Source organism: Saimiri boliviensis, chromosome 2, assembly GCF_048565385.1.
Source record: "Saimiri boliviensis isolate mSaiBol1 chromosome 2, mSaiBol1.pri, whole genome shotgun sequence".
In the NCBI taxonomy this organism is placed as follows: Eukaryota; Metazoa; Chordata; class Mammalia; order Primates; family Cebidae; genus Saimiri; species Saimiri boliviensis.
Window position 1 is genome coordinate 203,790,293 of NC_133450.1, and position 22,607 is coordinate 203,812,899.

The 22,607-nt window shown below is 37.3% G+C and overlaps 1 protein-coding gene across 11 annotated transcripts in view; it reads right to left on the reverse strand.

Annotated features, from left to right (window-relative positions):
* Nucleotides 1-6,721: 6,721 nt before the first annotated feature.
* LPAR1 (lysophosphatidic acid receptor 1) overlaps nucleotides 6,722-22,607 on the reverse strand; it is a 181,030-nt gene continuing 165,144 nt past the window's right edge. For all 11 annotated transcript variants that reach the window (XM_074395161.1, XM_010335965.3, XM_074395158.1 and 8 more), the window contains one exon: nucleotides 6,722-9,189. In XM_074395161.1, the coding sequence (XP_074251262.1) occupies nucleotides 8,888-9,189 (302 nt within the window). In that variant the 3' untranslated portion in view covers nucleotides 6,722-8,887. The remainder of the gene's footprint in view (nucleotides 9,190-22,607) is intronic.

Genomic DNA, 22,607 nt, shown 5'->3' on the forward strand with positions numbered 1-22,607 from the left:
CTATAAACTGGTACAATATATTTGAAGTGCATTTTGGTATGCTTTGCAAAAAAAATAAAAATTTAAATGTCTATTTCCTATAATCTTTTCAATGTATTTAATAGATATATTAAAAAGGCAAAAATCTTTTTTTTTTTTTTTTTGAGACAATCTTGCTCTGTCACCCAGGCTAGAGTGCAGTGGCATAATCTCAGCTCATTGCAACCTCTGCCTCCTAGGTTCAAGAAATTCCCCTGCCTCAGCCTCCCAAGTAGCTGGGATTGTAGGCGCCCATCACCGCACCTAATTTGTGTGTGTGTGTGTGTGTGTGTGTGTGTGTGTGTGTGTGTGTGTGTGTTTTAGTAGAGACAGGGTTTCACCATCTTGGACAGGCTGGTCTTGAACTCCTAACTTCGTGATCCACCCACCCAGGCCTCCCAAAGTGCTGGGATTACAGAAAAGTCCATCTTCATGCTTATCAAGACTGAATACTATTTATCAGTCACGATAAGCTATGGTGCCGTAACAAATGAATGACAAAGATCTCACTGAAAACAGAGCACAGGCCTATTTCTTGGGTAAATCAAAAATTATCAGAGACAATTCTCAATCAATGCATAAGTTTATCTTGTCAACATTAAGGACATCTCCTGAGGAAAAGAACACAAATCACAGAAACAGTCTGTCCTCTGTGCCTTTCTCCAAAGAGAAAAAGGCTTCCATTAAATACTGAAAGGGAAACTAGTGCGGAGGGGAAAGAGAAAAGGCATGGTCACATTACTGAATCCACGTGTTGCAGGAGAGAAGGAGTAGGTAGGGGAAAAGTCAATTATGTATTTGTCTGGTGCTCAGTAAATCAGCATTTTACATAGGATAAGGTGAACATAGAGTAGCTACCTGTGGAGATATCTGGCCTTTTATCTGCAGCCATGTGTTTGGGGACAAAAGGAAAAGCAGTTTCTTGCATGAATTAGCTTTCAGCTGATTTTTTTCCTTTTGGCAGAGTGATTTTCATAGTGAGATTTTATTATCATTTCACACTTGATAATGCTGTCCCTTCAGCATGAGACGGCAAGAAGGGATTTCACTCTCTTATTCTGCTGCCTCTATTTCTGGCTTTTGGAAGGTGGAGGAAGAAAGACAAAAGATCTGAAAAGTGGCATGGAGTGTTTTAGTTCAAGTCTAGAAATGACAGATGTCACACTCACTCACAGTCCACTGGACATAACTAGTTGCACAAACCTACCTAACACAGTTGTAGCTTCCAAGAGTCCCTCTTGGAAGGGGTAAACAAAACATTGATGACCTGTATAATCTCCACCTCAATGGCAGAGCAAAGCAGACACATACTTATCAACCTCGGCTACATATCTATAATGTATTATCAAGTTAAAAATGAAATACGTTGTACATAGATAATCTTATTTTGTTGAAAAGAAACAGCTTCACTTGTTTCTAGATAATATATTCAGGCATTTAGTTCTGCTTTTCTATTTTTCCTTGTTTTAGCTCATTCCCTTCTTCTTAGTCAAGCAAATCAGAGTTTGTGTGCTTCCCCTTCTTGAGAAAAAATATAGCAAGATGGCAGCAGAAAAAAAACAGACTCCAAAATCTGTCTTCAGTGCAGGTGTACATACTGAGTTTCCCATTTCAAATAGCCACTTTCCTACCACAAGATTCTCATTTGAAGGCTCATAAATATCAAACTCTACTCACTATATTTTCTCTGTAAAATTGCTCCTAAGTTCCTTATCTGAACATAACACATAACAGTGTTAGAAGTCGCAACTTGGGAAAATATCCTTATCCAATCACCTTGTCCCAAACACCACTGTAATCCATTCATCCCTGCACCTCCATTGCCACCTTTATCTTTCATCTCAGTTAATGTGACAGCCTCTGATCCTATTTTTTCCCTTCAGTCTCTCTTCTCCAATTTATTGACATGTAAACCAGATTGTGCTTTTAAAAAAAACTTAATCCTTTCACTTATTTCCCACAATTCTCAAGGATAAAATCACTTCCAAAATCACTCAAGTCATCATGCCAGCCTGCCTTTCAAGCCTCATCCTCACCATCTATGCCTGCCCTTCTTTCCCAAATAACATGCTCTCTCACCAAGCATTTACACATCTTGCCTGAAATTCCTATCTGCCTATGCTAGATGCATGCCAGTTTTTCTAATGGGTTGTTTTCATGTGAACTGATTACCAGAGTGGGTGCAAATTCAAGAGCTTGTCAGAGGTACACCTCTGTGCAACTCAGGCTCGAGGTGAGGGGCTTTGACAAGACGGCTCTTATTCTAAGACAGAGCATTCTAAATTATACTTTCAAAGATAGTTCCTCTCCCTACCTTCCACCATCCCTTTTGTTTTCCTTCAATTTTGATGTCATGTCATTGTTCCCTTCATAACTCCTAATACAACTTGTAATTTTAACTTCTTTTTTTCTCCTTCACTGCAACTAAATTCTAAGTTCCATTAAAGATCCTGCTTATTATATTCACAGCAACATCATAAGAGCCTGGTACACAGAAGATTCTGAAAAAGTATTTGTAGATGAATAAGTCAAAGAATGAGTGGTAGATAGTGATAACAGCAACTATCACACCTACTTAGGGTCTTAAAATTTTCACTAAAGAACCATTGAGTAAGTGCCACTATATTTCTAGTTTTGTTCTAGTCATTGGTATCATAAAAAGGTCATGGAAAGGACAAGATTATCTTACTCTCAAATATTAATAACTTGCTTTCTAGCTTGGAATAGAGGCATGCCTGCAATAATATGAATACCACACAGCATAGTTCATGCACCTGTTAATGACAACATGTTCACTTCTCTTACTTTGACTTTGCTAAATTCTTTGAGGATTAAAAAACATTTAAAACATCACAGCTTTTCTCAAGAAACTCATAATTTGTTTGGAGAGCCATATAGATAAATATATATAAGGAATTATGGATTACGCTATAAAGAATATGTAATTAGGCATCAAATAATGCCATAAACAACAAATATTAGACCCCCAATTTTTTCTTTGAGACTATTTCATGTGTAACAGAGCTAACACAAAGATCAAAATACAAATTATATGAATGTTTCCTGTGAGCTATAAATCCCATTACCCATGCAACACAGTAGTGCTATTAAAATTTTTCCCAAAGCATAGCAAAGTAAGTTGACTACTCAGAAAACACAAAAACATTGGTAGAACATATTACTCAAATGATTTAACCTCTTTTTTTTTACATTATTCCTACTTAATTTTAACTGAAATATTCTTAAACATGAAGGAAACCCTTTATCAGGATTGTGGAATTAAAGAGCATTTCTTGATTAAGCATGCCTTTACTTATAGTTCACACTTTCATTTACGTAAACAAGTGTTAAGTACTACTTATTACTACATAATAGAAAATGCAAAGATTCCTTCCTGGAAAGATGCAAGTTAAAAGATGCAAATTATAAACAATGTCATAGATGAAACGAAATGAAGTCTTGCTTTCCTGATGCCAAAGAGATGTTGAGAGTTCCACAAAACAAACAAAAATGTAAAACCACTTTGTGAATGTCTGTGTTTATCAGGTAATGTGTGCAACAGGTATCTGTGGTCTAACTTCCATCCTGTAGAGGAGACTTCCACTTTCTGCTTTACTCATTTCTGAATTCCTTGAAACATTTGTTTGCATAGCTTCTCTCTGGGTATATATAGTCTATAGTTCATGTATATATATACACACACACATACATATATATGTATATATATAAACTTTAGGGTGGTATCAGCACCACACCCATTGTTACAGAGAAGTATTAGGAGTTTTAGTATGAGAAAATTATTAAACGTAGCTGAAGAAATGAGGATGAGATTAGTGAATGCTAGGGGTCAGAATGGGGATAAGGGAGATGGATGAAGCTATAAATTGCAACATGAGCAATCTTGGTGGTGATGGAACTGTTCTATGCCTTGATTATATCAATGTCAGCATCCTGGTTGTAATGTTATGCTATGGCTTTGTGAGATACTGGCCATTGGGAGAAACCAGGTAAAAGTACATGTAATCAGTCCATACTATTTCTTACAACTGCATGTGAATTTACAATTATCTCAAAAGAAAAGGTTTAACTGGAAAGTGACAGTTAACAGTATAAACAATTCAACAAACAGGAATCCATGAGTCCATACTGGTATAAATGAGAATGCTAATACATTTTGAAAGGAGAATTAGAAATTCATCATTTGACAACTATCAGAATAATGATTAATTCATCCAAGAAATATCAACGGATGCTAAACTAGACATTAAAATATGATGAGGAACAGGATGCTCACATAGTTCCAATCACCTCTCCACAGGGTGCTCATTACAAAGGGAAAGAAAGATTGAGGGAATGTGTGCAACAGATACGTTTTCTTCTTGGTGGACAAACCTAGTAGACACCACCTTATTTACATTGTCAAGTAATAGGACAAATCAACATGAAGAGCTGCTTGATGGGATATGATGAGAAGAAACACAGCAGCATTTCTCTCTTGTTCTGTCAAAGACAAATGGCATAAATACAATTAAAAACGTCAGACAAGCCAAGTTGAGGGACATTCTAAAAAATGACTGAACTGAGATCTTTTAGTGACAAGGTCACGAAGGTCAAGAGAAAACTAAGAGAATGTTGAAGACTTAAGAAGACTCAAAGAGATAATACAGCCAGTCAGTCCGAACTAGGTTACTTTGCTATAATGGACATTATTGGACAAATTAATGAAGGTTAAACGGGATCTGTGAATTAAATGGTAGTTTCTGTATCAATGTTAATTTAATAACTGCATTGAGGTTACAAAAGAGAATGTTTTTGTCTGTAGGAATTACATAAGAAAGTATTCAGGGGTGATGGGGCATCACATTGGTAATTTATGCACTAACATCTGTAAATTTGGTAAGCTTTTCCATAATTTCCAAAATACAAGTTATCTTTAGCATTAAAAAAAAAAAAAAAAGGATTGAGAATTCTCTCTGCAGGCTAGAGCTAGATTAAGGAATCTTGTGCCCAATCTCTCCTTCTTCCTCTTCTAACAAACATCCATAGTCAAATAAGGATAGCATGATTGAAAATGGAATCCTCTAAATCAAGGATTGTCAAACTTTTTTCAATAAAGGGCCAGAGAGTGAATATCTTAGACTTTGAGGGCCATTTTAGTCTCTGTTGCACCTACTTCACTCTGCCACAGTATTTAATAGTACAAAAGCAGTCATTGGCAATTAATAAACTAATAAGGATGGCCGTATTACAATAAAACTTTACTTATGGCCACTGAAATTTGAATTTCTTATAATTTTCAGGTGTCACAAACTATTTTCCCAACCATTTAAAAATATAAAACCTGTTCTCAGCTCATAGGTCATACAAAAATAAGTAGATTTGACTGATGTGCCTTAGTTTGCAAATCCAGCATTATATTTTCAAATGGTCATTATATATCACATCATTAAAGTTCATATTCAGAGTTATAAAGCTCATATTCAGACTATTTGCTAATTTATTATTAAGTTGATAATTTAATAATTTGCTAATATTCTAGGAATAAGAGCTTTATAACATTAAGGGAAGAATTAGAGAATTTGCTGTGTAGACTATACAAGATGCAGTTGAATGCTACAACATGAACAGACCCTGCCACATCCTGCCTCCTAGTTACATACATTTCTTCTGTCATGCAGTGTCCAACCTCATCCATAAGCCACTCCATTCTAAACCCACATATAATCCCTAATTCTTACAGAGTGTGGAATCAGGTGAAACTCAGTTGGTATGAAACAATTAGCATTTTCTTTCAAAAGTGCCTTTCATAAAAACGTTCTGTTTACTTTGTTATAGTGAAGGGATATGATAAAAGAGGTGTTTCTGTAATTTTTGCTAACATGAGTGCATACTCTGGGCTTTAAGGGAAGGAACTAGAAACAGTATATAACATTTCAGAAGTTGAGAGAATTCTGGAATAAATTATATGGAAGATGAACAGTGGAACCTAAAGCAAAAGTAACTGGGAAGGAAAAAAGGAAGGCTGAAAAGATTCATTAATTGTACGTTAGTTGCAGCTTTAGATCCTGAAAATTATGGTTTCCCTAATTTAAAAAGAGAGATATGTGAGGGGTGGCTAATTTGTAAAGATGGGTTCAAAGATATTTGATTTCTAACAATCTTCATCCACTTAAATGTAAAGGTTCAAAATTCTCTTCTACATACTCACTGAGACAGTCACTTGAATAAATATTTTATCTTTTTCCAACACCTTAGTGATACACTGAAAATGTTAGAATGGTTATATCATTGGAAGATATATAACTTTTATCTTATTAGTTATTAAACCTATAAGTAGAAATAGCATTGCAACTTTAGAAACTCCTAGTGAGAGTTTTTCATAAAATTGTCAAATTCTTTTTGTAAAATAAAGAGTTTTTCAAAAAGAAACTCACTCTAACAATTACCCTGTTGAGGTAAAGTACCGTCTTAATAAATTGTCTTATCTTATGAAATATAAATTACCATCTCTCTGACATTGGCAAGATTTATTACTCAGATTGAAAAAAGCAGTTGTGGGCTGGGGGCGCACGCGGTTGCCCCGCCTCAGGGTTAAGCAGCCCTTGTAACAGAGAATAAAGGAGGTCACAGTGGGAAAAGCACCCATGCAACGCAAGCCAGAAGATTCTCGAACAAGAGAAATAGCACTGACCAGAACCACACATTACCAAACACTGATTGAAAATGATTTATTAAAGTCCAATTAGTATGCTTTTCATTTCAAATAATCCATATAATCTCCAGAAAAATATGCACATGGGTAAAAGTCCAAGTTCATTTCTTTCACTTCCAATATAAAATATTCTGTATTTTGTATAAAGTATGTGCAAACACCTTTCTGCTAATGGGGTCCCCACATTCTTTTCACCACGAGTACTTTACAAGTCTGCCCTCTGCTCAAACGCTGACCATGCTGCACTGACGTCCTCCTTCCTAGACAGCCATTCGTCTCCCGGACTTCTTTCTCTCAGACATCCTCCTGACCTCCTCTGACCTGCTTCACGACTGTGTTACTTCACTGGTTACAACAAACTTATGCAATTACTACTCTACCTGGACAACATATCAAACAGGTATCACCTAACAGGGCAGCAGCCTATCGGAGTGATTCCTGGAGAATATACAGCAACCAATCACATACTGGCACGCTCAATCCATTTTGCTACAGATGGGCCCACGCTAATTAATATGACAATCCTTTATTCACTCGGCACATTTGGTTTCTTTGCATTTTCTTCAATATTACAGTGCAGGTGTGGCTACCAAGAGCTGGATAACGAGTCCCTCAAACAAAATTTGGAATTGTGAGATATATCGGAGTACCTTGGTTCTTGAGACAGCTGAATGCTTCTAGTTGATCTTGTTATATTGAAAAGTCACTCTCCACTAAAGTGACCCACTGAATTTCTTCTGTAAAAATATCATTTGACTGGTTTTTCCTCACAACTGCCACTCATGCAGTGCAAAAGCAGGAAATCCCTTTTTAGAAAAGGTGTAAGTACAAGACAAAATTTCACATTTTTTAAAAAAGAATCCTTCATGGGAATATGTCCTAATAATCAATTATATGGACAAATTTTTATATACACAAAATTTCTGCAACTTTATAATAATGAAAATTAGAAACAACCTAAATAGTTAACAATATGGGAATGGTTAAACTGAGTTGCATCCATTAAATGGAATATAATATAGCCATTAAAATTATGCTTTTGTAAAATTTTTAACGCCATAAGAAAATGTGGCAATTCTGCAACAAAAAAGATCTAGTTATAAAACTGTTTACAGTATGAGTCCAATTATGTAAAAAAAAAAAGTATACAATACGCATATAGGCATACATGGGGGTTGCTTTTTAAAGGTGGTTACTTCTGGGTTGTGATATCAGTAATCATTTTTGCTTTTTTATACATTTCTGCATTTTTCAAGTTTTCTATGATGAGTATATTATTTTACAAAGACTATGAACATCTTCCTCTGATACACTGGTAATGAGAATGTACTTGGGTATTTTAAATACGTGGGAACAATATTACAGTGCTTCGTCTTCTATGACTTTTTTGGAATACATATCATTTTGGTAATAAACTTATATTCCTGTTTTATACTTGTCACCACATTTTAATTAAACAGTTAATATTGTGATTAGAGCATTGTTTGCTTCATAACCTAAACAAATACTGGCTTTGAAGTCCAGGTCCTATTTTCTAGAGGATTTAAAATTAGTATCCTTTTTATCTTTTTAAGTAAGGCATACTGCATACATACATTACATGCATGCTTTCTAAACAAAAAATAATTCTAATTTACAGTTTCCCTATGGAAGGAAAAAAATGGAATTACGGTAGTTTAAAAACAGTCCATAGTCTCATCCATCACAAACATGCTGATAACCATAAACATGTTTATTAAGTGAAACGTATCCTTTAAAACTAAAAAAAAAAGGGAAGCCTGTATATAAATGAAGTTGTGGATTCAACTCGTCAGAACGTTTTCTGACTCGCACCAAACCATGCATAATCTTTTTAAAAGTCTAGTTAGTGTAGTCTAAATGCACACTCCAGAGTCTGTTCTTGAATTCCATTGCAAGAGCTCCACTTCCTACTTTCAGAAGGGATGAGGATGAGGATGAGGGTTGTCACATAAGCTAATTTTCAATATATATCAAGTCTTGTGGGGTCTAGGAACAAATACTGTCATTGGTTAGTGTTTAAGTACATGAATTGACTTTTCTTCTCTCTCACACCCCACCTTGCCCTTGCAATTGGGTAGGGGGGAGACTGTTTATTCTCCAAGAGAGGACGGCTGGTTCCTCATCTCAGTTTCCGTTCTAAACCACAGAGTGGTCATTGCTGTGAACTCCCGCCAAGATGGTGTGGTTGAGGGAGGAAGCTGAGCGGTCTGAGCCTTCCGTGGGGCCGCTGGGGTTCTCACTGCGTTGGCAGCAGAGAATCTGCCTAAAGGTGGCGCTCATTTCTTTGTCGCGGTAGGAGTAAATGATGGGGTTCATGGCAGAGTTGAATTCAGCAAGGAGAAGGAAGAATTTCTCATAGGCCAGCACGTTGCACTGTGGACAGCACACGTCTAGAAGCAACAAAACCAATCCAGGAGTCCAGCAGATGATAAAGGCCCCTACAAGGACAAGGATAGGGATCAGGAGGCTTTTAAAAAGAGAATAAAAACATTATAAAACATGCAACCATAAAGTGAAATGAATTTGGTTCAATATAAAAATACTGAAGTTGGAAGCCACCAATCACTGTTGCAAATGAAATACTCGTTTTCTGAAATAATCAGAAAAAAATGAGAGTCAAAATTTTCTTTTGGATGTTACTAAAATCAAGTATTTATGAAACATCGATGATGATTATTTTGAGCAAAACACGAGTTTGATAAGCAAATGAGACATGAAAAACTGCATTCAGGATGCACTTCACCTCAGATGACAACATGGTTTTAATAGCAGTGTTGTCTTCAGGCAAAAGCTAAGCACTAATGATAAGGGTCCTTTAGTGTTTAATTAAGGCATAGTTTCTGGATTCAGGTTGTCTGGGCCCAAATTCTTGTTTGCCATGTAATAAACTGGGTGAACTTAGGCAAACTACTTCTTACCTCCATTTTCCCACCTGAAAAATGCAGATGATTATATGTACACTTCATGAGATGTATGGATTAAACAAGTGTTAAGAAAATAATCACTGAATCTGTATCCACAATAACAATAATCATTATTATGACCTGCTGAGTCACATGGGCCTGTTAGGAAATGGTGATTTCCAATGATAAGATCTATGTCTGATTTTTATTCAACAACTACCTACATAGTGCTATGTTCTATATGCTTTACTAGTAATAACTCATTTAATTTTCGTAGTAGCCACATAACATAGAAACTAATAGCCCCATAACTGGATCAAGACCACCATACTGGAAAGTGGAAGACAGAAGAAAAATCCCAGAGTTTCTGCCCTTAGAAGCTGCCTCCAGAGTTCAAGTTCTAGAAATATTACATTTCTACTTCTTCAATAACATTAAATATTTTAAACCAAACTTAATGTTTCAGATGTGTTACTAATTTAGATCAACTTTGTTCTCTTTCTTCCAATCATTCTTAATCATTGCAATTTTACTATAACTGTAAGAGGAATGAAAATACAGATGATATGCTTAATTCTATTTCATTTAGTTTCTGAAATCACTCATCATGTGGATCCCGGGAAAATGGTGGTGATGAAGTAGCATTAAAACCTACCACCATGTTACTCCAGACTCCACTGGGGATCTTCTACCAAAAGAACATGAGCCAAGAGAAGTGGTGGGCACCACCGTGTCCCATTACACTTCACCTAATGGGCTCCATATGTGTAATCACACAGGATACATATGTGTAATCAGGAAGAGGGGAAGTAGGCACAATCCCGGGAGGGCAACTGCATCTTCAGATTTAAATGGTGCTGGCCTTGGTGGATGCAGGCTTGGACCAGGGTCATGGATTTGGTTCAGCCTCAAGGAATTAGTTTCACAAAATGTAAACAAATGAGATTTAGTCTCCAAACAGCCCACTTTTGAATCTGAGCTTTCTTTTGTGAAACTTTTCAGCAGGAAAATGAAAATAAAGGAGAAAAGTACCCCCATAAAGCTCTTTGTTCTACAACACAAATGTGTATTGGTTTTAAACTGCTGTTCACTTTGAAGATTGGCCAAGGTACTTCATTTTCTAATAAATACAATACTTTAGACTTTCCATGAGAGAAAAAAATATTTCAAATATCAGGAGATAATAGCCAAAGAGCGATCTGAACTTCAATAAAAATGTTAATAAAGCATTCATTCCAAGTCCTTGAATTTCCTTGCTTGAAAATCACTCAGAAAGCTAAACATAAAGGAAAATCAAAGGAATGCCTCTTGGGTTTCAGAAATAATGCATTATTCATTGAGAAGCCAGGAAGGGAATTATTCTCAGGATGGAAAATGCTTGGATGGAAAATACATGGTCCCATTATGCCATTTACTTGGAAACTAAAAACACACAGGCTCTTCATGAATGGAACAGCATTCTTTCAAGTTTCCTTTCCCCTTTCTTTTATCAAAGCTCTAATTGAGTTCAAACTCAGAGCTTGATTAGATACCAGGAATATGCATTTTAATAGCTAGATTTTAAACAAAATAATCTTTTTCTCCTTCTGGGCAGCAGAAGGGAATATCTTTATTCTCACATACTTACTCAAGCTGCTTGGCTTTGTTCAAAAGTGAGAGAATGCAAATACCATCATTTGTTTTTTATAGTTTCTTCCAATGTTAAAATCTAAAAGGTGCAAGATCTTTCCAGAAAGAGCCCATTAGCCTTACTTTTAGACCAAGAAATGCAAGGAACCCTGCTAGACTGAAGGCAGCAAGTGGGAAACACCACAGACTGACATAGGAGCTACTATGTATGGACACTTCATTGAGGAACCTCAAGTCCTCTCCCTTTTCTTCATCACTGAAAGGAACTGGTTTTTGTACTAGGATTAGGTCCAACCAGATACTCCCAACACTCTGTGTTTGGATCTTCAAGACTCAATCTAATAATTTCAGTGACTCGCAGTACAGGCCTCAGAAATCAACATCTAAAACCAATCACATGGAATTTCCACCCATCCCCTTTCTTTCTGTTTCACAGAGGCCTCAAGGATCAAACTGACCAAAAGATGAGGATTGACTAAAGAAGAGGAAAATTGGGCTTGGAAAATCCTAAGGGATTAGGCTCCTAACCCATAATTAGGCTCCTGAATGGATATTCAGAAATAAAGTTTGCTCAAATTAATGATTTCTCCCTCAGCTTCTGAAAACAGTAATAAACCACACCCAACCTCCTTTAAGAATAAGGAGCCAACCATAATTCAATCAGGTTACAGGACTTGAGATGTGCATTGTGGACCCTATCAACATAATCTATAGAGAGTCCAGAGCACACCTGAAAGATAGGTTGTTGATTGAGTTAAAACACCTCCATCTCAGCACATGTAAAGTGGAGCAGTAATAGCACCCTGCCTACTCCACATGGCACAGTGAGGATCAAACTGAGATGCAACTTGTAAAAGCCCTCTATAAACTGCACATCTACCTGACCACCATGACTTACAACCAAGTGAACAGCACAGACTTGTGGCAGCTGGTGTTGCACAGCCCTAGGACAGATTCTCCAAGGGCAGTATGTGAAAACATGTTTTGGACAAGAAAAAGCTGGCATATCAAAAGGCTCTAAGATAATACTATCCTGATTATAAGGAGATTCCTAGGACTTGCAGATGGGTATGAGGAGGCTAACAAGAGGGAATAGAGAGGGAACACAGGGAAGAAGAGAAGCTTCAAATCATTTTGCAGGTTCTCATGGGTCAATGCGAACACCTACCAAGATGGGGAATGAAATATAGTACTCAGCAGTCACAGTGCTTTAGGTCGTTTGTATATATCCAGCACATTTCTGATAGAGGAATCCCACAAACCCAGGCACACTGATGAACGGTATGCAACAGTACGAAGGAGGAAGGGCCGGGTGCGGTCACTCACACCTGGAATCCTAGCACTTTGGAAGGCCAATGTGGGTGGATCAACTGAGGTCAAGGGTTCAAGACCAGGCTGGCCAACAATGGTGAAACCTCATCTCTACTAAAAATACAAAAATTAGCTAGGCGTGGTGGCACATGCCTGTAGTCCCAGCTACTCCGGAGGCTGAGGCAGGAAAATCACTTGAATCCAGGAGGCAGAGGTTTCAGGGAGCCAAGATCGCACGACTGCACTCCAGCCTGTGTGACAGAGCAAGACTCTATCTCAAAAAGAAAAAAAAAAAAGTAAAAGGAAGTACACATAGTTTATGGTTATTTATTGTAAAATCAGAAACAGAAGTAGAAGAAAATAAGATGTCCAAGGTCACGAACATGGTGCATAGCTGGCTAAGATATTTGAAATGTGTCCAGTCTAGCAGTAGTTCTAACCCTAGCCATATTACAATAGTTTGCAGAGCTTCTTAAAAAAATAAAGACCTTCACCCGCCCTTCCCCCTATGGGATTGTAAACTCACTGGCCTTACTGGTCAGATTTTCATTTAAGACACAACATTGTTGACAGAGTGGAAGAAGAAAATAAGGTAAAGGCAAAACTATTTCCAAATTTCAGAAAAGAAATAATGAAAGCCAGAATCAGGGCAGCAGCACTGGGAAGAGGTATAGAAGGACTGGAGAAGTATTTAGGAGATGAACTCCATGAGACGGATGAGACAGAATAGTCTAGAATGACCTAAATTTCCACTTTGGTTGAAGGAAGGATGGTGGTATCTTTTGCTGAGGGAGGAAACACAGGAGAAAATGTTGACCAGTGTTTTTTTAGGGGAGGTGAGGAGAAGAAGAGAACTGATGAGCTGGGTTCAGGATGTGTTTAGTTAGATGTACCTGCAAGACATCAAATAGAAATGCCTTAGTCACATCAAAATAGGTTCATGGCGATCTGTGTCATGGGAAGCTGTCTCTCTGTGTGCTTAACAAAAGTGGTTACATTCTCCCGGATTTGCCAATATTGCAAGTAACATGGGATGGAGGATATTCAAAACATATCTGTGGGTTGCTCTTCCTTGAAGAAGCTTTATTCCTCCCTGATGCATCTGTCAAAGCAATCTGTGAGAACCCCATGCCCACAAAGATGGAGGGAGAGGTGCTGGAATGCAGATGCAAAAGGCAGGGAGGAAAGAGGCTGTTTTGGAACAAGAGGTCACAGCTGCAGACCGAGATCATATTACCACACCTTCCCTCAAATCTACACAACCTCATCAGCTGAATAATGCTTACCATCTGGTCTCACAATTGCAGTCTTTTTTCTAGAATGACTTTTTCCTAACTAGTTGAACTTTGCTTACATATGGAATGTAAGAACCAGAGTTAAAGAGGAAAACAGTCCTTGCCAGAGAAGACCTCTAGAGAGAGTGTCCAAGATTTTTGATGAAAAACACAGAAAGCGTTTCCAGTCTGGCTGGCAAAGTTGTGTTTTTACAAAAGAACCAGACATCCCGCAGATCCAAAACAAGTCAAGGTAAATCAATTCTACATCAGCACTGTGCCCAAGGTGGCCTCACTCTTCTTACTTTTCAAATGAGGATCCCAGAAACAGTCTTATCTCAGAGACTTGGGGTGGGAATCAAGGGAGAAAATAAGTGAGTGGATAATTTACTTATTCTGTTTTCACTAAATTGTTTATTCCCTCAGGTCAGGCAGCTTGGTATCCCAGACTCTAATCAAATTTTAGTTCATCTCTGTAGTTACATTGTGATTTCTGCTATTAAGGTACACACATAATACACAGTTAGCTAGGAAATCTTTCTATGCTATGTATCTTAACAGAGCCTGTGTCAGAACATAGGCCACAAATGCAAAGCTGTTCTTCCTCAGTCTCGCAGCTAAGGGTTCATTATAATGGGGGTGTATCTGGATTGTTTTTTGAGATTAAAGCTTTTTCTACAAGAGTAACCCAGATTAATTATAACATCTTTTTGCCTGACTATGGAAATATATAATTTAACTGCAGTATCTCCACAGTATTATTGTTCTATATTATTTCCACCTCGATACCAATTTTACTGCATCTAGTTTGGTGTTCAACACTGCCAGTCCTTCCTGGTCACAGCACATGTTGCATACATTTAAAGTTTCCCGATTTCATTTATTGTGTGATGTGCTCTAGTATTTTCATTACACACTCTTAAGAGGAACATTTATCTTTTAAAGAGGACATTAACACCATACAGAGCTCTAAAGCAGAGCAGAATACTCATTATGTTCTCTTTTTATTATTCCTGGGTGACAGTTTTAGCTTCATGAGACTCTCCTGATCACCAGAATGCTACCTTTCCTATACCTAAGAGAATGCCGAAGCTGCCCTCCCTCTGGCATTTCATACTTACCCTAAGAAGTGAGTACCACACACATACAAACTCCACATCCTACAACAGACTCTAACTCTCATCCTGAAACTATACATTGGAAAGTCCACACTGAAATAACTTGTCTGCTGGTGCCATTCTTACAGACCATTCATGTGCTGAAAAGCCAAGAGAAACTACTTCTCCACTGCTACCACCCTAGCCAAGTGAGCAATACCTTTTATCTGCTAGTTACAACAGGCTGTTAACCAATTCCTCTTCCTCCATGCTGCTTCTCTAAAGTCAAGGCTGTACATAACAAGCACAAATCAATCATGAAGCCACTTTCCTGCTTAAAACCCTCCGGAGTCTTCCTACTTGAAATCCTTACTGTGATCCATAATGCCCTACACATGACTGGCCTCTGCCAATTTCTTGGATCTCATCTCTTTCCACTCACTCCTCATTTATGAAGTTCCAGTCACACAGACCAAGCCCATTTCTGTCCCAGGATATTTGCATTTAGAGATCCATCTGCTGGGATTACTTTCTCTGCAGTTCTTTATGTCTACTTACTTATTAAATGTAACATCCTTAAAAAGGCTAGCCTTGGCTATCCTAGACAAAACAGCAGCCCGCCACCATCACCACATTATCCCAATTTATTATAATCACATGATGATATACCCAAATCATATATCTTTTATTTATACTCAAAATTATCTTATTTATTGAATAATTAGCTTCAAGAATATTAGCTTCATGAAGGAAGGAATACTATCTCTTTCATGTCTGTACCTCTGGAATCTAGAGCATTGCCTGGTGACAGCAGACACTCAATATATCTTCTGTTGAATGAATTAGCAAGTCATGGCTAAGCACCTAATACAAATATCCCAAACAAGAAAAATTAATAAGTAGAAATGTCATTAAATTATGGGTGGAAAATAAACATTAACATTTATAGTGTAAGGTGTTTAAATGGATGCTACAGGACTTCATAGGGGCATAAGGTAGACCCTTCAAGACCAAATTCTAGAATGGTGGAACAATATCTATACAATTTTGAAGGTTCAGAATTTTTATCCTATACTTTTAACCTATATTACCTGGCCAAATTATTTTAAGTGTGGGGGGTTTTGTTGGTTTTTTTTTTTTTTTTTTTTTTTTTTTTTTTTTTTTTTTTTTGAGACAGAGTCTCACTCTGTCACCAGGCTGGAGTGCAGTGGAGCAATCTCAGCTCACTTGAACCTCCTGGGTTCAAGCAATTCTCCTGCTTTAGCCTCCCAAGTAACTGGGACCACAGGCATGTGCCACCATGCCCAACTGATTTTTGTATTTTTAGTACAGACGGGGTTTCATCATGTTGACCAGGATGGTCTCGATCTCTTGACCTCGCAATCCACCTGCTGCAGCCTCCCCAAGTGCTAGGATCACAGGCATGAGCCACCATGCCCAGCCAAGTGTGGGGGTTTTTTAAATGGATGCACAAATATATGGTAAAAGTGCAAGCATATAAATGAGAACAAGAAGCAACAATTTCCAGACAACTTCTGAGAGGGCAGGCAGGAAGAAGGGGTATGGGACAGTGCTTTGGTTATACCAACAGTTCTTTTCAGAGACCTGAAGCAAATTACACAAAGTGTTGGCATCTATTTGATTTTAATGTCTGGTAATTAGATGACTGTCATATGACTTTGTGTTTTTTATATATTTGACTCTCATATTCAGATATTTATAAATTTAGAAATTTTGACAACAGGAAACAAGAAGTCTTGATTTTTCTTTTTTTAAGTGAAAGGGAAGAAGAGCAGGTAGAACAGTAGAAAATTTACTAAAAGTTTTGTCTTGTTTGGGGGCTACTTACAGATACCAAATTATATCTGGAATTTTATTTTTTGAGACTGAGTCTTGCTCTGTTGTCCAGGCTGGAGTACAGTGGCATGATCTCTGCTCACTGCAAGCTCTGCTTCCCGGATTCAAGCAATTCCCCTACCTCAGTCTCCTGAGTAGCTGGGATTATAGGCATGTGCCACTATGCCCAGCTAATTTTTGCATTTTTAATAGAGATGGGATTTCACCATGTTGGCCAGACTGGTCTGGAACCACTGACCTCAGGTTATCCACCTGCCGTGGCCTCCCAAAGTGCTGGAATTATAGGCGTGAGCCACCGTGCCTGGCCTATATCTTGAATTTTTTTAAAGTATGTTTTTAAAATTTAAAGTTAGCCACTATTAAAAATAGATATTGGATGTACAACTCAAACCAGTAAAGAAACAATTTAAAAAAAAAAATGAAGGAAGAACAAAACAGGAAAAGAAAGCACAATTTATCAAAAGGCAGGAAAAGACACAAGCAAAAGCACGGCAATGCACACACAGAATAAGCCCAAACATGTGACCAGCCATCATAAATGTGATGCCCTTAATTCTCTTATTAAAAAACAGTCTCTTAGGTTCAACACCATGACTTTTGAACAGCATTTTGTTTTCCCTTGAACTTCTAATTGCTTTCACTTTTCACTCTCTCTTTTGTTACAGATAAGAAACACATGCCTTATTAGAGCAGAAACATGCCACAGATGTATTTCCAACTTTTTAATTATACAATTTATCCCAGAGATATTTCCTGCAGCCCTCTGACTTACTAACCCAATTGAACCCACTGATTTCCAGGCCTGCTTCTCAGCTTCCATTGGTGCTTGCTTCTTTTTACATATCCAGGTAGTATATTGCTTGTAACTCCCATCTTTTTCGGGGAACCTCTTTTCTTCTCCCTCCTCCAACTTCCCGTTTTTGTTTGTTGCTGTTTTGAGACAGAGTTTCGCTCTTGTTGCCCAGGCTGGAGTGCAATGGCATGATCTCGGCTCACTGCAGCCTCTGCCTCCCAAGTTCAAGCGATTCTCCTTCCTCCATCTCCTGAGTAGCTGGGATTACAAGTGCACACCACCACGCTCAGCTAATTTTTGTATTTTTAGTAGAGACGGGGTTTCACCACGTTGGTCAGGCTGGTCTCCTGACTTAGTGATCCACTCGTCTCAGCCTTCCAAAGTGCTGGGATTACAGGCGTGAGCCACCGCGCCCAGCTTCCCCACCCCATTTTCTAGAGTGTATCCATGAGTGTTCTTTTTAGAAAGTTTGCATAAGCTTAAAATCACTAGGCCAGGTACAGTGGCTCATGCCTGTAATCCCAGCACTATGGGAAGCCAAGGTGGGCGGATCACAAGGTCAGGAGTTCCTAGACCAATCTGGCCAAGATGGTGAAACCCCGTCTCTACTAAAAATACAAAAAGTATCCAGGCATGGTGATGGGTGCCTGTAGTCCCAGGTGCTCGGGAGGCTGAGGCAGGAGAATCGCTTGAACCTGAGAGGTGGAGGTTGTGGTAAGCTGAGAGCTCCACACTGCACTCCAGCCTGGGTGACAGAGCAAGACTCCATCTCCAAAGAAAAGGAAAAAAGAAAAATCATTTTCTCTCAGAATGCCGTCTTCTAGTATTTAGTCTTGCAGATGAGAAGTCTCATGTATGATTCCCATTGTTTTCATGTAAAACACCTGCATAGTATGGGTCCTTACTCGTGAAGCTTTGTCTTGCACTGAATGTCTGCTTTCTGGACATACTAGCTTTTCCATTCCTTTCAATTTGTCACAATCCCCCTAACCATGGGCCTTTGTATGTTATTCTCTCTTCCTGGGATGTTACCTCCTCTCCCCGCAATCTAACTCCTATTCACACTTTACTTACCGCTACTTGGTTGGATGCCTTCCCCGATTAAGTCAAAAATCCCATTGTATATGCTCTCAGCACTACAAAAACCTCCATGGTAGAAGTTATGACAAGTATAATTTATTTTTATTTAGTTCGATTATTGATTACTTTGTCCCTCATCAGACTATTTTTACTCCACTGTGTCTAGATTACCAACAACATTTTTGGCATATAGTAAGTGCTCTATAAACATTTGTTGAATGAATAAATAAGTGAAAAAAAGAACAAGGATCTGGCTAACTACCTAGGCCATTAACCAAACATTTTTCTCATCCTCTTCTACCTGAAACTGTCATAATTTCTTTCATTAACTTTGGGAGATCACAAATGTCACCAGAATATGATGTCTTGGCTTTGCTCATAATTGTTTGGCCTTTGATTGGCAATTTTATCTATAGTCTAACAGTCGTCTTTAGATTAAGGAAATATCCTATTTCTTTGAGTACTTTTCTCTCCATTCTTTCTGTTCATTTCTTTTGAGACTTCTTTTACAATGAATATTAGATATTTGGGAATCTATACTTAAAAACTGATTGATCCTTGACATCTCTTAATTTTTCATTGTATTCTTAATGCTTTACTTTTTATTTGGTATCCTGGGTGATATCCTGGGCTTATTTTCCAGGTCAGATATCTGATTGTTAGCTATATTTATTTCACTACTTGATAGTGGCTTTTTTTCTGTTTATTAGTATCAGGTAAAAGAGGGCAGGCCATCAGATTTTATTTTCAGGAACACTGTTCTCTGAATGATACTTTTACATAGTAATGTGTACCAATTCAGTCAATACAGCATCTTCCTGAATCTGTGAAGCTATTAATTAGAGTTTATTTTATGTTATTTTGTGCTTCCTATACTATTGTTTTTTCCATGTAAGATGTTGCTCTACATTCAAATGCAGTGGGTGGGGGTCATCATGCTTCAAAGAATGTCTATTCATTATGCAGGAAACATTTCTGAATAGGGGACCCTCTTAATTTGAGAAGACAGCATAAAGAATTGCCACCAAAGTCAGCTTTTCCCTATACCTAAAACATGGAGAAATGCCATCTAAGTAGGCAAAATGCTATATGAGATGAATACATGGGAGAGATGTGTTCCTCTGAATGTTCTTATCTACAAATAAAGTCAGAATAACATTCCAAAAATATGAAAGCAGCACAACCATCTAATTAGCTCCAGGATGTATGCACACACACTTCACTGCCAACGGTAGCTGCTATTCTCAGGAACAGAATGTGACCCCTGAGGTCTCTGTAAGAATACAAAAAAGGAAAGGCATTCATTGACTCCCAAGAAAACCAATATAGTCTAAACCTTGCTAAGATGGGTCACTGCCTCTTCCTTTTATTTCCTGATACTTGTCTTCTGATTTCTACTCAGCTCTGTGTTGGGGTAAAGTAACTGAGGTTAAGACTGACTTACCAGGCCAGGTGCAGTGGCTCATGCCTGTAATCCCAGCAATTTGGGAGGCCAAGGCGGGTGTATTGCCTGAGGTCAAGAGTTCAAGTCCAGCCTGACTGACATGGTGAAACTCTGTCTCTACTAAAATTACAAAAATTAGTCGGGAGTGATGGTGGGGACCTATAATCCCAGCTACCTGGGAGGCTGAGGCAAAAGAATTGCTTGAACCTGGGAGGCTGAGGTTGCAGTGAGCTAAGATTGTGCCATTGCACTCCAGCCTGAGCAACAAGAGCAAAACTCCATCTCAAAAAAAAAAAAAAAAAAAAAAAAAAAAAAAAAAAAAAAATTAGCCAGACATGGTGGCACATGGCTTTAATCCAAGTTACTTGGGAGGCTGAGGCAGGAGAGTTGCTTAAGCCCGGGAAATGGAGGTTGCAGTGAGCCAAGATGACACCATTGCACTCCAGCCTGGGCAAAAGAGTGAAATTCCATCTCAAAAAAAAGACTGATTTGCCAGAGCATTATGACCCATCAATAACCAAAAATAAAAACGATGCCACTCCAGTACCTACAAAGAGATGATCTGCTAAGTCCTTACTATTTTCAAGTCACTGATATTAAACTTGTAAAAGATACATATACACATATTATATATGCATACACACATAACACATACATACATAACATGCATGCATACATGCACACTCAGGACAGTCTTCACTTTGCTGTATCATAAAAAAGACAATAAGATTTGTTTCCTTTTACATAATGGGCACTATGAGACCCAATCAAAAATGATGGTGCCCCATATATTCTTCACATAGAAAATAATTCACAATTCTCAAAATGGTTCAATCTATTTTGCCTCATAAACCTAGTGATTGCAAATGTTTTAAAAAGCAAAATTTCTCCCTTATTTAAAAAATAATAAATCTTGAACTTCTCAGAAAATCAATGTTGTCAACTCCAGACTAATACCATCTAACTTAGGAAGTGATACTAAACTAATTGCATGACTGTGGTCCAACAGTTACTAAGGTGATTTGAATAATATTTATCCCTTTAAAAGGATAAATGAAATTCCCCCCAGAATCTTTCCCTAGCAAAAGTTCAACATTAACAGGAAGTTTATAATTGGTTTTGCAACATATTTAATTTTTTAACTACACATTAAGATTCTCCTAAAATAATATAAATCTAAACAAGTACTGAAATCTGGCTGAAAATGCTCATAGAATGTAGCTGATGACAAAATCCTGTGGATTTTTTTCTTTGCAGTTCATGAATCAACAAGCCATGTATTACCCAAGAGACAAACTTCAAGGATAGAGAAATGTAATGGAAACTTTATTTACAATTCATTTTCTTACTATCAAAATGGGTGAAATATTAAATCTAAAAGCAAATTCAGAAAACTTAAATTATTACATAAATAGTTCAATTTATGTAACCTAAAAATGTGTTATATTTATATAATTTGTAATAATCGAAAACTTAAATTATTACATAAATAATTCAATTTATGTAACCTAAAAATGTTTTTTATATTTATATAATTTGTAATAATCAATGTTTGTTATATTTATATAATTTTTAATAATCAAAAGACATGAGAAGAAGAACAGTATAAACTGTAAATGTGGTCCTTCTTTTTGAGATTAGTTACATCTCCTATAGCTGCCAAATGTCCTGGATTGATCTTTAGGAAGCACAGATTCTTGGCAGAGCAGAAAGGAGTTATGGTCTGTTCTAATATGATAGCTGTGTGTCTAAGATATCTCTCATTATCAAAAACTTTTTATAAAATGTTTTTTTAAAAGCTTCTTAAAGTAAGATTATTATTCAATTGGGAAGTGGGTGTTTAGGCTACAGAATTCCAGATTTGCAATCATAAATACACTTTTTCTTCATAATATTCAATTATTTTAACTACAAGTGTAGAGTAGAAAACCTCATTGATCAAAATTGACAATACCAAGTCTAAATATCACAAAGCAAATTCTGACTAGCCCATAAATCCTAAGCAAAAGTCAATCAGTTCTGAAGCTACTGGAATAAACTGCAACAATATCACTTACAGGAACTTATCCTATAGATATATTTACATACAATACAATTATGCATGAGCAAATAATTATCTGCAGAATTCTTTATTTAAAAAACTGTAAGTAACTTGGATAACCATAAATAGGGAAGTACAATAAAGTACACTGCACCTGTAAAGTAGAATCCTATTCAACTTCGATATTCTGCCACTACTGATACCAAATCATCAGAAGCGCTACCATAAGCCATAACTGAGGATAATAGTCAACATATCTAAAAGTGTTTAGGACAACAAATCATAAAATGATACTTTAAACATCTTATTTTATTTAAAAATATAAATTTGTATTCATTTACCAATCAGTTGACATAGAATCAAGGCTTTTTATTTGAGCAGAGTTCCACTAACTGAGTTCTGTGTCATCTTCCAAGCAAAAGCCACC